At 33.1% G+C, this 13,876-nt stretch overlaps 1 protein-coding gene across 1 annotated transcript; it reads left to right on the top strand.

The window, feature by feature from the left end:
• Positions 1–3,952: 3,952 nt before the first annotated feature.
• Positions 3,953–13,848, top strand: LOC127736424 (cysteine-rich venom protein TEL1-like). The gene is made up of 9 exons (XM_052246968.1): positions 3,953–4,013; positions 4,956–4,978; positions 5,696–5,809; positions 6,771–6,861; positions 7,731–7,882; positions 9,430–9,524; positions 10,604–10,689; positions 11,653–11,751; positions 13,829–13,848. Exons 1-9 carry the CDS (start codon positions 3,953–3,955, stop codon positions 13,846–13,848), a joined length of 741 nt encoding a protein of 246 aa, XP_052102928.1.
• Positions 13,849–13,876: the final 28 nt, after the last annotated feature.

Here is a 13,876-nt window from a genome sequence, read left to right as displayed (position 1 = left end):
TGCATCATAAATAGATATGTATTATTTTTCGCCTCTTCGATACATTCGGTCGATTTAGTTGTATTGTGTATTTCAAATGTTATTGATGCGTGGATGGTCGCATCTTGTTATCAAACTTAGAGGGGTCCTCCTGTAGACACGTATTATACTGTACATAATTTGTGAATTCCCGCTTGCTAGCAATAAGGCGGTGATAAGAGCCGTCTTGAATTTCAGATCAGCATTGAGTTTTTTGTCTCGTGTTTGATGACTTCATTGATGACTTCTTTGAGATGAAGAACATCAATTATAACACTTTTTCTTTGCTTTGGATTTTGTCAAATACGTTTAGGGAATTTTTGTCATGAAATGGTACACCATATATCCTTCTTTTATTCCATTGCAGTATTTCATTCTTGTTAAGATGGACGAAGAGAAGAAAACCTATAACATGATTTAATGTTCTGTTCGAGGAATGTATTCACATTTATTAAAAGTCACCCTGAAAATGGGTTTTAATTGTTCCCAAAATAATTTTGTACAGTTCAACATCTTATTGTTTTTTTCCAGTTACTTTTTCTTTTATGTTTGTCTGTTAAACTCTTTTGCTTACTTTTTACGAACCACGACTGTGCCGTGATCGCAGTCGACAGAAAAATGAACGCCAATGACATTAGAAAACAAAAACAAAGAAACGGAACTTAAATTCAATTAAAAGGAATTTTAAAAGAACAATGATAAAATATAAGAATAACAACAGCACATTACGTTCGTCGTTGGGTTGCTGTCTTATTGACGTAAACCAACTTCAAAATTTCCTCATGAATCATGACTGTTAGGGTACTCAGTTAAAATTTTACCGTTTTAATCTCAAGTAAATTCTTTTTAAATGAAATAAATGTTTTGATTCGAGCCGATGAAGATTACAGCACACTGTTAAAAAAGAGGCGGAAGATACCAAACTCATACATTTTGTAAATCAAAGAGAAACTAACAACCCATAACATAAAACGAAAAGACGAAAAGACAAACAAGTCTTTCAATAAAAGCTGCGCATGAAATTTTTTCCATCAATGTAATAGTTTTAAGTTGAATTACTAGTAAGTGCTGAAGTCCTGTTTGGATGTCCAATTCTAAAAATTTTTAAGACACGGCATGAAAATATCATTATGTTAAGTTTGTGAGTAAGCTACCTAGTTTACACATCAATAACCTCTAGAAAAAAATGTGTTTAATGGTTATCATTCTTATGCCAAACATTCGCAAGCATAGTTTTAATTAACAATTTGTTGTTCATTGGCTACTTTTTACAACCAAATGCACAATAGACATGTCGTAACTAAGGAGTAGGCCGCAATATTGACTTCCTGAAATCCACAAATGTTCGATTAATGCAATATAATCTAAAATGAAACAACACCGACCTCAAAAACTTTATTTTAATGAGATATTATCCGAATCTGAAGCTTACAAGTAACGTAAGTGACGTTAACACACCATGCCATGATCATTCATGATATTTCGCGGAGTTTTATTTTATTTTGATTTCCTACATTTTCCAAGCTTTAATGCTTTTTTTCTTTTTGTAATGTGTTAAAAGAAGAAATAACAGTAACATGTATTTGTTTATCTAATTCAATTTGTTCGGAAACCCTGGATTTCATGCATGTGTATAGCGCATAAATATATCACAGTGATATGGTTGCCAAAGGTCTTGCGAAGTGTAAACCAAGGATAAAAATTCTAACAGACCAATCCGATTCAAGTATTTGTAGATATGCAAACCATACAAGAATTATTCTAACGTGAACAGTAAATCTTTGTCTGCTTTTCCGATTATCAGAGCAATCGTGTCCTGAAAATTTTGATCTGTGTGACCTATTGCATCTGCAGTACCTATAGCTGGTAATATGAAGTTTGACAATAAGGTCTATACGCATACCCGGAGTTAGGCAGCAATTTGTTTACTTTTTAGCTTTACCGTATCATGTAAATTCGATGACAAAAGTACATGTACGAAGCACATGTTTTAATGTTACCATGATAGTATATTTATCAGTTATATCATTCTATTTTAATAAAAATTACTTTGTAATTATGATCAATTATCAATAATTGACAAAATAAAGTTGAAAACGGAAAGAACAATCTGATTGAAATCCTTATAAGCAAAGAGTGGGTACAGGGTCTTTTTTTAAACAGATTGTAGAAAGGAAAATTACTGTCGAATGAACAAGAATCACAATCTGTCTACCCGTATCATATCGACGTATGGAATACATGGACGAATTCAAAACTTTTTTTGGCTTTTAATTAGCTTTCAGTACCTGCGGGTACTCTCAAATCAATGGTACTTTCATCTTGGATACTCATAAATGTGTACATATAAATATACAATATATTCTAGACTAAATAAAATTGAGAATGGAAATGGGGAATATGTCAAAGAGACAACAACTATATATAAATAAGATGTGGTATCCAAGTCACAATGCATAAAAAGTTAACAATTGTAAGTCTAAGTACGGTCTTCAACACGGAGCCTTGGCTCACACCGAACAACAAGCTCTAAATGACAAAATTCTAATTGAGAATGGAAATGGGGAATATGTCAAAGAGACAACAACTATATATAAATAAGATGTGGTATCCAAGTCACAATGCATAAAAAGTTAACAATTGTAAGTCTAAGTACGGTCTTCAACACGGAGCCTTGGCTCACACCGAACAACAAGCTCTAAATGCTTTCATCTTGTTAATTGTCTCTTTGACATATTCCCCATTTCCATTCTCAATTAGAATTTTGTCATTTAGAGCTTGTTGTTCGGTGTGAGCCAAGGCTCCGTGTTGAAGACCTTTCATCTTGTTAATTCGTGTTAATTTGACCTGTTGACACAATTTGTTATGCATTTCTGTAATTCAATGTTTACTTATTTTGTGTTTTATCTCGTCTCACTATTTTGTACCACCTTCGATAAGTATTTAGTATGACGATAAATTTTCACTTCTGTACTCGTACTGTGAACAAAAAATTTATTAATTTTGTAAACAATGTTTACTTCCGTACTCCTAACAACACAATTATTATATTTAAACTTACCTGAGTACGTTGTTTTATTTAACGCCATTTTGTCCCAGGTTAGAGTTGTCTTTTTGACACTGTTCCTGCATCTTTTTTATTAATATTGTATTTGTATTGTGTCGTAGATCAAACTTATTCGTTCAGTGTAAGTTTACTTGTTTTTGTTTAAATGTCTTTTTGATAGAGTTAAGCCATTTCAATTGATATTTTATAGTGTGTCTTTTTATGTCGTAATGTTACACTACTGTCTCAGGTTAGGATGAAGGTTGGCGCCTATTAAAATGTTTAAACCCGCTGCATTTGTTTGCACATGTCCTAAGTTAGGAGCCTGTTGTTCAGTGGTTGTCGTTTGTTGGTGTGATTGATAAGTGTTTCTCGTTTCTCATTTTTTTTTAATATAAATCAGACCGTTGGTTTTCCTGTTTGAATTGTTTTACACTAGTCATTTTGGTGTCATTTAGAGCTTGTTGTTCGGTGTGAGCCAAGGCTCCGTGTTGAAGACCGTACTTAGACTTACAATTGTTAACTTTTTATGCATTGTGACTTGGATACCACATCTTATTTATATATAGTTGTTGTCTCTTTGACATATTCCCCATTTCCATTCTCAATTTTATTTAGTCTAGAATATATTGTATATTTATATGTACACATTTATGAGTATCCAAGATGAAAGTACCAAATCATATTTTGCTTCTAACAAACAAATAAATAAAACAAATCTGTATGATGACACATACATTAATTCTAATTTTCAATTTTAATTAAAACATAAATTGCAGTTGACAGGACTTTTAAAAACTACTAAAAGTTTGATAAATGTACCCAAATGACAGGCGTTGGGCACATATTGGCATACAACTTAAAATAAAAATGAAAGTTTACGATAAGATGACATTGAAAATTAAAAATTACCTAAAGATTATCAAAAAGAAAAAAGCAAACTTAAATAGTGAGAAAGAAATGACTTTGACGGTCAATGGCAACCATCACACAAACACACAATCAATTTATTGTATCAAATTCTATTGAAAAAATAAATAAAGTTTGATAAAGTTTACTTAAAATGGTACGATGTTTGCATACACCCACTATGCAACTAAGGTAAACATGTCATTTGAGTTGTTCCATACCGTTATTATATATAGAGATCACTAGGATTTATTATATTTATTCTCATCAGACGATCGACCATGATGTTCAAGACTGTTGCTGCCTCTGCAGTTATCTCTCTTGTTTTGTCCGCCAGCATTGGTGATCCTTTACTACACAAAGATTGGGTTACGGATATACCAGTTGCAACAAAAGCAGGTATCTAATTCTGTGTATACCAATTCCAATTTTTTTCAAAGTGAGGATTGGTTTTTTTGAATTAAGGAAAACGACTACATGTAATTGAAAATTATTTATGGCAAGGGTTCAGCCATCGCAATAATAATTTCACATGATGTAAAGGAAATTAAGAATCTTAGAAATGAACAGCGTTTTTACATCAGGGGACGACCATAATAAGGTGGGGTGGGGAGATTTATTCCTGATTGAGCACTTATTTTCATCTGTTGCTACGCATGTTTATTTTTTATTTTACCGTTCGAAAATTTATTTTAATTTTTGAACACATTTGTTTCCTGAATTTTGTTCTGCAGAATATTCGTTTCTCCTGTCTTGTGCAAAGCTAAATTTTTTCAGTTCTTACCAGGCCAAGTTATTCATTTTCGAAATCCCGGGTCCCCCTCCCCCAGAAAATCTAATTGTCGCCCCCTTACTTCATCGGTGATCGTAATTTATCGGTGATCGTAATTTGTATTGATCCAGTATTTTAGAGGTAATTGAAATACAAATGTACGAAGTAAACTCATTAAATATTTTTAATGCGTAAACATTTTATTTTCAGGTGGACATGCTCAAGGCTTTCAGGTAATAAAACTGACACGTATCAAATTTAAAGTCAATTAAAAAAAAATTCAATTCAAGAAATAAAGGGAAATTTTCACTTACTAAATCCGTTTGCAACATATTTTTTTTTATATCAATCTTATAAAATCGTGACAGAAAACCCGATCAGGATTATGCACATTCCGGTAGTATTTGCTGATCCCACAGGAGTATTATACTGAAGAAATAACTGTGTCGCATTTGTATACTTACATTATAATTGCTTAATCGTTACTGTTATATAAATTATTAGAATTAATGGAAACGTCATCTGCGATTGTGCAGATTATTTCGATAGTTTAGCAATGGATTTCACTCTCTCAAAAATATATGACGAGGTCCTATCAAAATAGATATGACCGACGAATAACACAAAAATAAAAAGCAGACTAAGCAAATAGTTGAAATGCATAAAATGGGTTAACATCTAAGAAATTTAAAAATGAAGTACATTTCAATTTTTAACATGAAAAGCTACCGACTTATACAATAGCACGGATTTTATTTTGTAATTAGTTATCTAGAATTAATTTAGACTAATAAAATTTAAGAAATAATTGCTGAATTTCAAAAAAAAAAAATAATCACGTTTGAGGTTGGAACAAAATACACGTACTTTTGAATTCATCGAAGCCACCAATGTATTTCTTCTCGGTTCATTAGTTTATACGCATAGTGTTAATCATCCTTACTTTTCAGCCATATCAAGTAGCTAATGCTGGCATCTCACAAGCAGAGAGGCAACCAATTGTCGACATTCACAACAAATATAGGCGTATGATCGGGCACAATGCTACCAATATGATGAAACTGGTTTGTAAAAAATAACAATTAGATACTTTTCCCTGACAAAATTAAAAGTATACGCGATTCTTTAATGCCACGATATTTTGAATCGGAGGTAAAACAAATTATTTTTTCAATGTCACTAAACCTGATTAGGTATTTGATGGAGGGTCCAGAATTCATATCACTAATGTGAACAAATCAGATCTATCTTGACTCGCGTCGTGAAATCAAAGACAAAATCCTTATCAGATGAATTACTCATTATGTGTATATGTTAATGGTTCAGCACAAAGTCAGAAATCTCGTCAGTGGTTGTAATTTTTCGTTAATTTGTTTTGTGCTGTAGGAATTTGTGTACAGGCAGTTTTTCGATCTTTTCTGTTGAAGTCATTCGGAACTTATTTCAAATCAGGAGCAATTTAGAGTCTGACATGTGAACTCTTGCCTATCATTAACGACTATTTGATCTGAACAGCTTCCATTTGCATTTGATTATTTCCATATGATCAAAATTCTGGATCTGGCAAGTTAAGAAGGAAACAATATCTGGCTAGCAACTATAGAAACATTGATTTTCAAAGAGGACTTGCCACATCGTTTATCATACTGTTTAATGTTTTGTTGTTTGGTTTTGGATTGGTTGTTTGTTTATGTTGATAGATAAATATATAATTGAAATTTATCACCACTTATACTTTTCCTAATATTGCAGGAATATCAGCTTCACGTATTACACTACTATGTATTCATCATACGACTTCAACGCGTATGCCACAGCACTTTATCAATTCACGTAGCTGCTTATAATTTCAACATCCAACTTCAGGTTTATATCTTCAAAATATTCCTTTTAAACACAAAAACTACTCATGACGTTATTTAAAAAAACCCAGAAAGATATGATTTATTACAATATTTTTGTGTCATGGAATCACTGTATGTTATTATATATATTATAAACAGCCTACGTGATACTGTTTTTCAGTTCTGGGACAATGATCTCGCAAAAACTGCCCAACAGCATGCTGAACAGTGCGAGTTTGGACATGACAAGCTTGTTAATAGACGACCATCATGTAAGTAAAACACGTATTTTGATTTATAAGTATTATTTACTATTTTCGAAACAGTCTATCGATTTACATCTATACTTTCTTTTGATAATGGGTATATGGAGGAAGATTTTAACCTCTAATCTAGGCTGATAACATTATATACTGTAGTAACCCCATTTGCATACGACTTATTGAATGTTTTTGGTGTTGGTCATTCAAATGCATGAAAATATGATATTATACTAATGCAGATAAAGCTTTGGGAACTTCGCTGATTAAAACCATCATAACATGTCATAACATATTGAAATATTGGTAACATTGCATCATTTATGCTATTTTTCTTTTATTGAATAATAAGGCTACAAAATTCAAAATACAAGCCCTATGATTTGAATAGTACAGATGTGCTTCCAAAATTTTAATAACATGTTTTACTGAACGTTTAAAGTTCTTATAGGAGATTTGGATTATTACAGGTTTAGAAAATTTGAGGACGACATGTACAGGAAAAAGATATGTCTATCCCCTTCGGAAGCATTGATTGATCAAGCTTCTAGTCTCAATGTTGTTTGATTCGGAAATCGGAACATAACTAATGAAATAATGTTTATCAAAGTTTACAAGTTACGATGTCATTAAATGTAATTGGATATCATGCATTTATCATGTTTTACCATAGAAAAGGTGAAACTGCTGAAAACCCCTCATAAATTATTGAAATCTAACTTCAATATCTTGGTGTAGATTAGATAAATCCAATCGGACTAACGCCCTCGTTGGTGTATCTAATACATACATGAACCTATTCTATTTTCATACTACGCTACGCTACGCTTCGCTTGGTATAAATATTTATCTAAATAAACAGAATATTCTTTGGCTTTCAGCTATGCCTGGTATATACGTAGGACAAAACATGTGTATTGGAAGTAAATCATGGGACGAATGCGTAAAACAATGGTTTGACGAGAAGGTCAACTTTGCATATGGTTTTGGAACAAAGACTCTGCGATGGACTGACATTGGACATTTTACACAGGTTGCTTTACGATTAAAATGTTGACGATATCAGAATATTCAAAATAATGTTTGTACTGCTACAGAATATATACACTGAATGTCGTAGAAGTTTGTGAAAAAGACAATTAATGTGCGGAGGCCGTAAAAAATTTTCCTGTGCTTGATGTGTTTGTTCTTACAATGTTTCAGATATGGTGTATTTATTTCTGCGACACTTTCTTTATGTGTTACTTCATTTTCTTGCTTTCGGTTTGTTTACAGAGTTGATCTATGAATTCCACCCAAATTATTTGGCCCCTTTCAATTGTATATTAGTATGTAATGTAATTTCTAGCAAAGTTATCGTACACGAATCTTGATGAGACCGGTCTTAAAAAGGGAAAACAGGAAATAAAAGATCAGCCTCTCAATGGACAAAAATATTGCTGACGAGTTTCTTTTTTACCAATAAGAACTAAACACGTTCAGTGATAAGCTAAGTTAAAGCACAAACATACACGAAATCAAAATTGCAAACACGTTGCACGAAAAGAACCCTTTAGCACACGCAGTATTGTGCCGGAGATTGTCTAAGCGTTTGTATTTTTCTGCACTGTACGGCGAGAATTTCGGTCTTTTGTTAAAGCATTTGTTACTTTTTATTTCCAGATATAATTCATGATTTGTTGATATTGCCTATATTGATTATAAATACATGAATTTTAATCCTATTCAGTAATGATCTATTTAATAATATAAAACTGATTTGTTTAAGCGGTTGTACACACATTTTACTAATTTTGTAATATTAATTCTTTGGCAATGTTTTTCATTAACAAGGAATTTAAAACTTTAGTATACACCAGTCCTCTACATAGTCAGCACACCGCTCAAGGTCTTTGATTGCAAACAAGGTTGACGATGCTTGGGTAGCTATTTGTAGAGAATTGGCCCCGTGAGTTATACACAACTTTAACTGCATGATGAAATCTGAATACTGAAATTATTCACAAAATTTTGAGGAGTTTAGATATGTCATTAGAAGTTAGGTAGCTGATTGCAGATAGAAGCGTGTCGTTCAAATATGCGCCATTCTTTTAAATCTTTTTCGGCTAGTTTGTTTACTGAGGTGGTCTTTGAAGTCCACCCGAATTATTTGACCCCATTCAATTGAATATTAGTATGTAATGTCATTTCTTGCAAAGTTATCTTACACACATCTTGATGAGGCCGGTCTTAAAAAGGGAAAACAAGAAACAAAAGGTCAATGAGTGACAAACATTAAATTTTTATCACTTCAATTACAATTAGCTTGATACTGGTAGAAAGTCAGCTATTCAAGCACTAGTTCACCAAAGTTTTTCACTAGCAAAAGTTCATGTTCATAGTTCTAGACTTATTGTAAGGTCACCTTTTACCTCATAGTTATACGAACCTATTAAAAGAAGCAAATTAACTGTTACCGTCTATATAACTTTACAATTATCTTTTTGATTCTCAACTTTATTATATTTTTTCTATTTACATTTTCAAATAAATTTGTTTGATCCAAATACAGCTATTATCTTACTATTTTATATCATTCAGTTGGCAAGTTGGCACATCACAAAAGTAGGATGTGGGTATGCAGAGTGTGTAGGCCGTGCAGATAAATCATCAATGGTGTGCAATTATGCTTATGGGTAAGTTGCTTGATGAGTGGACTTTTTGGTATGGCTTCTGTCGGTATCGAAGGCCCCTGTCGATTTTATTTATCTTCGGGTTGTCAGCGTACCCGACTAAGGCCGAAAGTAATCAGAAGGGGGTGGGGGTAGGATGAAAAAAGCGAAAACAATTTGAAGCAATCATAGTTATTATCATGGTGGCTTTGAACTATGCAAAGACTTTCAGCCTATACGTGAAATGACAGACGACACGAACGCGGTCCAGTTGATGATGTGTTGATTTATTGTTCTCATTGAAAAGAGGTATGGTTATAAACAAATACGACAGCAACCACATACCATAAAAATAGAAAGATAGAAGGATAATCTAATGAGAAGCAGTGCGATCTTCAACAACAGGAGGAAGGACAATCACATTTTCTTATGGTTGTGGAATTTTATCTATTTCCCGCATGAAGATATTGTTCTCGTATTACATTAAACGGAGCGTAATAAATGAATAATTATACGAAAAATGTGTTAATTTGGATGGCCTAACCTGGAACGTGTAACAAAATTACGACATTTCCATTTGGCTATTCTTTCGGTCAATCATCATGACAATTGTAATAATAAGCGATATCTAATTCACATACGTTTAGAAACCAGTATTATACATGTGAGGGGACATAAATATATATTGATTTCTAGTATCTACTTTACTTTCATCTTTTCTTCCTTGGCCAGCGGAAGAACAAAAGTCTCAGTAGGGAACAGTATACTAGTGATTCAATTAACTTAAATTAAGCATTCATTTTTTTATTGTGTTGCCACAGATAAAAAAAAGGAACACTTAAAACAATGATGAACAACACCGCACCAACGAACACCAGCAGTCATCGAAAACAAGCATGCAACGCATCTGTTGACACTGAAATAAAATGCCTTCTTACTCTTTGACATCGGCTGCTACAAAATTTGAACATTAAAAAAAAAGTCATGCACAATGCAAAAAAAAAAATAAAAACCAAACACGACCAACGGTTAATATTGGTTCAGAACTCAAATCCAGGAAAAAAAAAATAACAGTTGATGTATGTTCTTATTTACAATTCAAGTCAATACTATGAAGATATCCAAAGACCTTATACAGCTGGTGCTCTGTGCGGAGAATGTCCTGATCATTGTGACAATGGTCTTTGTGGTAAGCTATATGTTTGTGTTGTTATTTTCGTGTAGTAGAGAAGATACGGGAACCATAAAGTTTTCGCTTTTTCCATCAACTATTCGTTCGTTAATTCATTTTTTTTCTGGGGCAAACTCGTAAACTATTGTGTAGTGTGGAATAAATGTATGCAAATCGCCATGAAAATTGCGAAAAAATCATATTCGGGGTAAATATAAGAAATATCGAAATTGTAAGTTTAAACTATTCCTCTGGTGTTCTCCGGACGGGTATAAGAATACCCAAATAAATGTGTATGTGAAACAAGATTCTCGGAGTCTCCTTATACAACTCACCGCCTCGGGGGTCTCGTGGTAGTATGATCACCTGGAGAGCTGGAGGGCGTGGGTTCGAACCCTGGCCGGGATGAACCAAAGACTGTAATATTTGTAAAAGCTACTTTTCCGCTAAGCACGCGAAATTAAGGAGTAAGAGTAAAAGCAATCAAAATAATGTGTCTGGGTAGGTTGGCATGTCTTCTGGCGGACCTTGTGAACTAGCACGTTAGAAATCCGGCAAAACACGTCGGTCTGATACAAAGCAGGGTTAATATTCATATCTCATTTACAGGTTCTCGTCCTGGATACGCATTCATTTATAACTAGACTTTAAACAGCCATCCATCATCATCATACTGAAACAAATGACCAATCACGATTAACAACCTTGTAAAATGGAATGAAAAACAACTGAAACATACGAAGCTAATGCGACGTACTTCCAATGACATTTGTCCTGGATATGGATTTAACTTTTGTTGCTTGTTCCTGCTTATATTAGTATTTCATACATTTCGATCATAACCTCATTTTTTACACTTGTCACTAATAACAATTTCTACATTGGTTGTTCATGAATTGCATTTTTGAGGTCAGATATTTTTGTGTGTATATAAAATATCATTACTTGCTACATAAATAAATATCTTTATTTTATTTGCAGATTGTGGAAACACCACATGTGAAAATTTTGGGGTCCTTGATGTTAAAACTTGCACATGCAAATGTTTGCCATATTATAGTGGAAAATCCTGTGAACAAGGTAGGTCTTTCAAGAGTAAGTTCTCGCAGTTTTTAAGACTCTTTAAAAATACACCTTTTTGATTCAATTTGTTTCATTGATAAATTAAACTGCAATAAGAATAACGTTCGAAAGGAAGAATTTGATCATGAATTACAACCAAAAGACATACATCATACACAAAATTTGTAAATCACTCTGCCAATATATGCGAATGCTTAAACGTCGAATAAGATTAAATTCATTGTGAATTAAAACAAATTAAACGCGCTAAGGCAAGGGGAAGGACACAGAACATGATTATTTTGAATAGGCAACCACTATCAACTGATTTTTTTAACAGTTTGTTCATACATTGTGATGTTACACCACTATTCCAGGTTAAGGGAGGATTGAGCGCTCACAAATATGTTTGACCCCACCACATCCTGACTTTAAGCGCTAAGTAAGTGTGCAAAAAAATATCGAAAAAGCTAAGGTTTTTTGGTATTCGATCGATAATTATATCTGCTGCTATGGCCAACTGTCATTATTACATTTACAGTGTAGAGCGGCATGATTTTATATCAGGAGATTAAGTACTTTGAGCTTGCTTTCAGCATTCATTGACACAGTATTGTTTATTATTGTTTTGCTTGTACTTTGTGTTTTTGTTATCTTTTGTTTTATTATTGAGTATAGACCTTTTCTGGACTGATAGTTTATAGTACTTTAGTTATATATTTAATATTTTTGTCATTAGGGGTACTTATTGTGGATGACAGATAGTTTGTCTTCATTGACCGTCTATAGTTATATATTCAATATATTTGTCATTTGGGGTATCTATTGTGGATGGAAGATCTATGATAGACTCTGTTAAATTTGATCACAACTTTCAAGATTCAAGACCATTTAGACCTTGACCTGTTGGACAGTCACCGTCTATTGTTGAAGATCGTATATTGAGCCCAAGATTTATTGTTTTTTTCTTGTTTTGTTGCTCTTTTACTGACTTTTGCACCTAGCGTCTCCTTTAATTCATAGTCAAAATATCACCGAAAATTGTAGATATACTTTGTAAAACAATCAATGGATAATATTGGTAACCGCATTATAAAAAAGTGTTTTTCATACTATTATTAATATTTGAAACTATTACATTCATACTTTGTAGTTACATGTGCCACCGCGGAGCACACCACCTGTGCCAAACAGACATTGGGTGACTGTAGAACTGGTGTCAACACTGCTGCAGTCTGTCCAAGAGCCTGTGGAAGATGCAATTAACCAATTATAGACTGGAGCTTACTGAATCAGACAATTTCAATAATTTATCAAACATTTTGGATTTTTTTTATAAACTATTCCATATTCATAGATACTGTTATAATCTTGTTTATATCGCCATAGACTTCAAAATAGTCTATAGAAGATTATTCTTTACTGATTTAATCTTTTTTATATATAATTATCAAATTTCAAACGCTTAAAATAAATAAAAAACATAACCATCTCAACTAGTCATTTTTTATCCACAGCAGACTAAAATACTCAGCTACGAGTATTTCGGATAATTTCCCGATTTCTACTTGATTAATAGCTCCGTTTAGTAGAGTTACGTAAGGCGACAGTAGTTTACCGATGTTAAAATCTCGTAAATCGATTGAGAAGAGACAAATCAAGATAAAAAACAAAAACCGAAGGAATCGCTTGAACTAAAAAAAGAGTGATACCGGGTGTGTCGACACGACATACGTCTCATGTTATGCATGCATCACCCGCCATGCGAATTCACACTCAGTAAAAATGTCACAATCGGAAATAGGATACAATTGGTCAAATTACTGATCAGACGACTATACTGGTATATAAAGATCAAAGACATCGAAATCATGTCGCTCGTGAGTTGAGACACCGACACATCGTATTGGTAAACCAATTCGTGGTGGTGACCGTAAAACTTATTCAGTGTCAATTTTAGTCGTTTTTCCTCATAACTTGGGTGGAAGGGAGGAGGGGCACATTACGTGTAAGGTACACATTACAAATTAAGTCTCAAATATTGAAAGACACGATGAATAATCAAGTGATTCAATATGGATCTCTTTTATTTCAGATAGACAGTGCTCAACTTGAAGTCCAATATCTAATCTAATTGATTAAA

The sequence above is a fragment of the Mytilus californianus genome, unplaced genomic scaffold (genome assembly GCF_021869535.1).
Source record: "Mytilus californianus isolate M0D057914Y unplaced genomic scaffold, xbMytCali1.0.p SCAF_30, whole genome shotgun sequence".
Taxonomy (NCBI): domain Eukaryota; kingdom Metazoa; phylum Mollusca; class Bivalvia; order Mytilida; family Mytilidae; genus Mytilus; species Mytilus californianus.
Note: the sequence above shows the minus strand (reverse complement) of the source record. Positions and strands in the feature narration are given on the sequence as shown.

Bases quoted from the DNA above. Each gene is read 5' to 3' on its own strand.
- LOC127736424 (XM_052246968.1), top strand. From the start codon at position 3,953: ATGACATTGAAAATTAAAAATTACCTAAAGATTATCAAAAAGAAAAAA. The intron at 6,862-7,730 runs GTAAGTAAAACA...TTTGGCTTTCAG, and splicing joins TGTTAATAGACGACCATCAT to CTATGCCTGGTATATACGTA. The intron at 10,690-11,652 runs GTAAGCTATATG...TTTTATTTGCAG, and splicing joins TTGTGACAATGGTCTTTGTG to ATTGTGGAAACACCACATGT.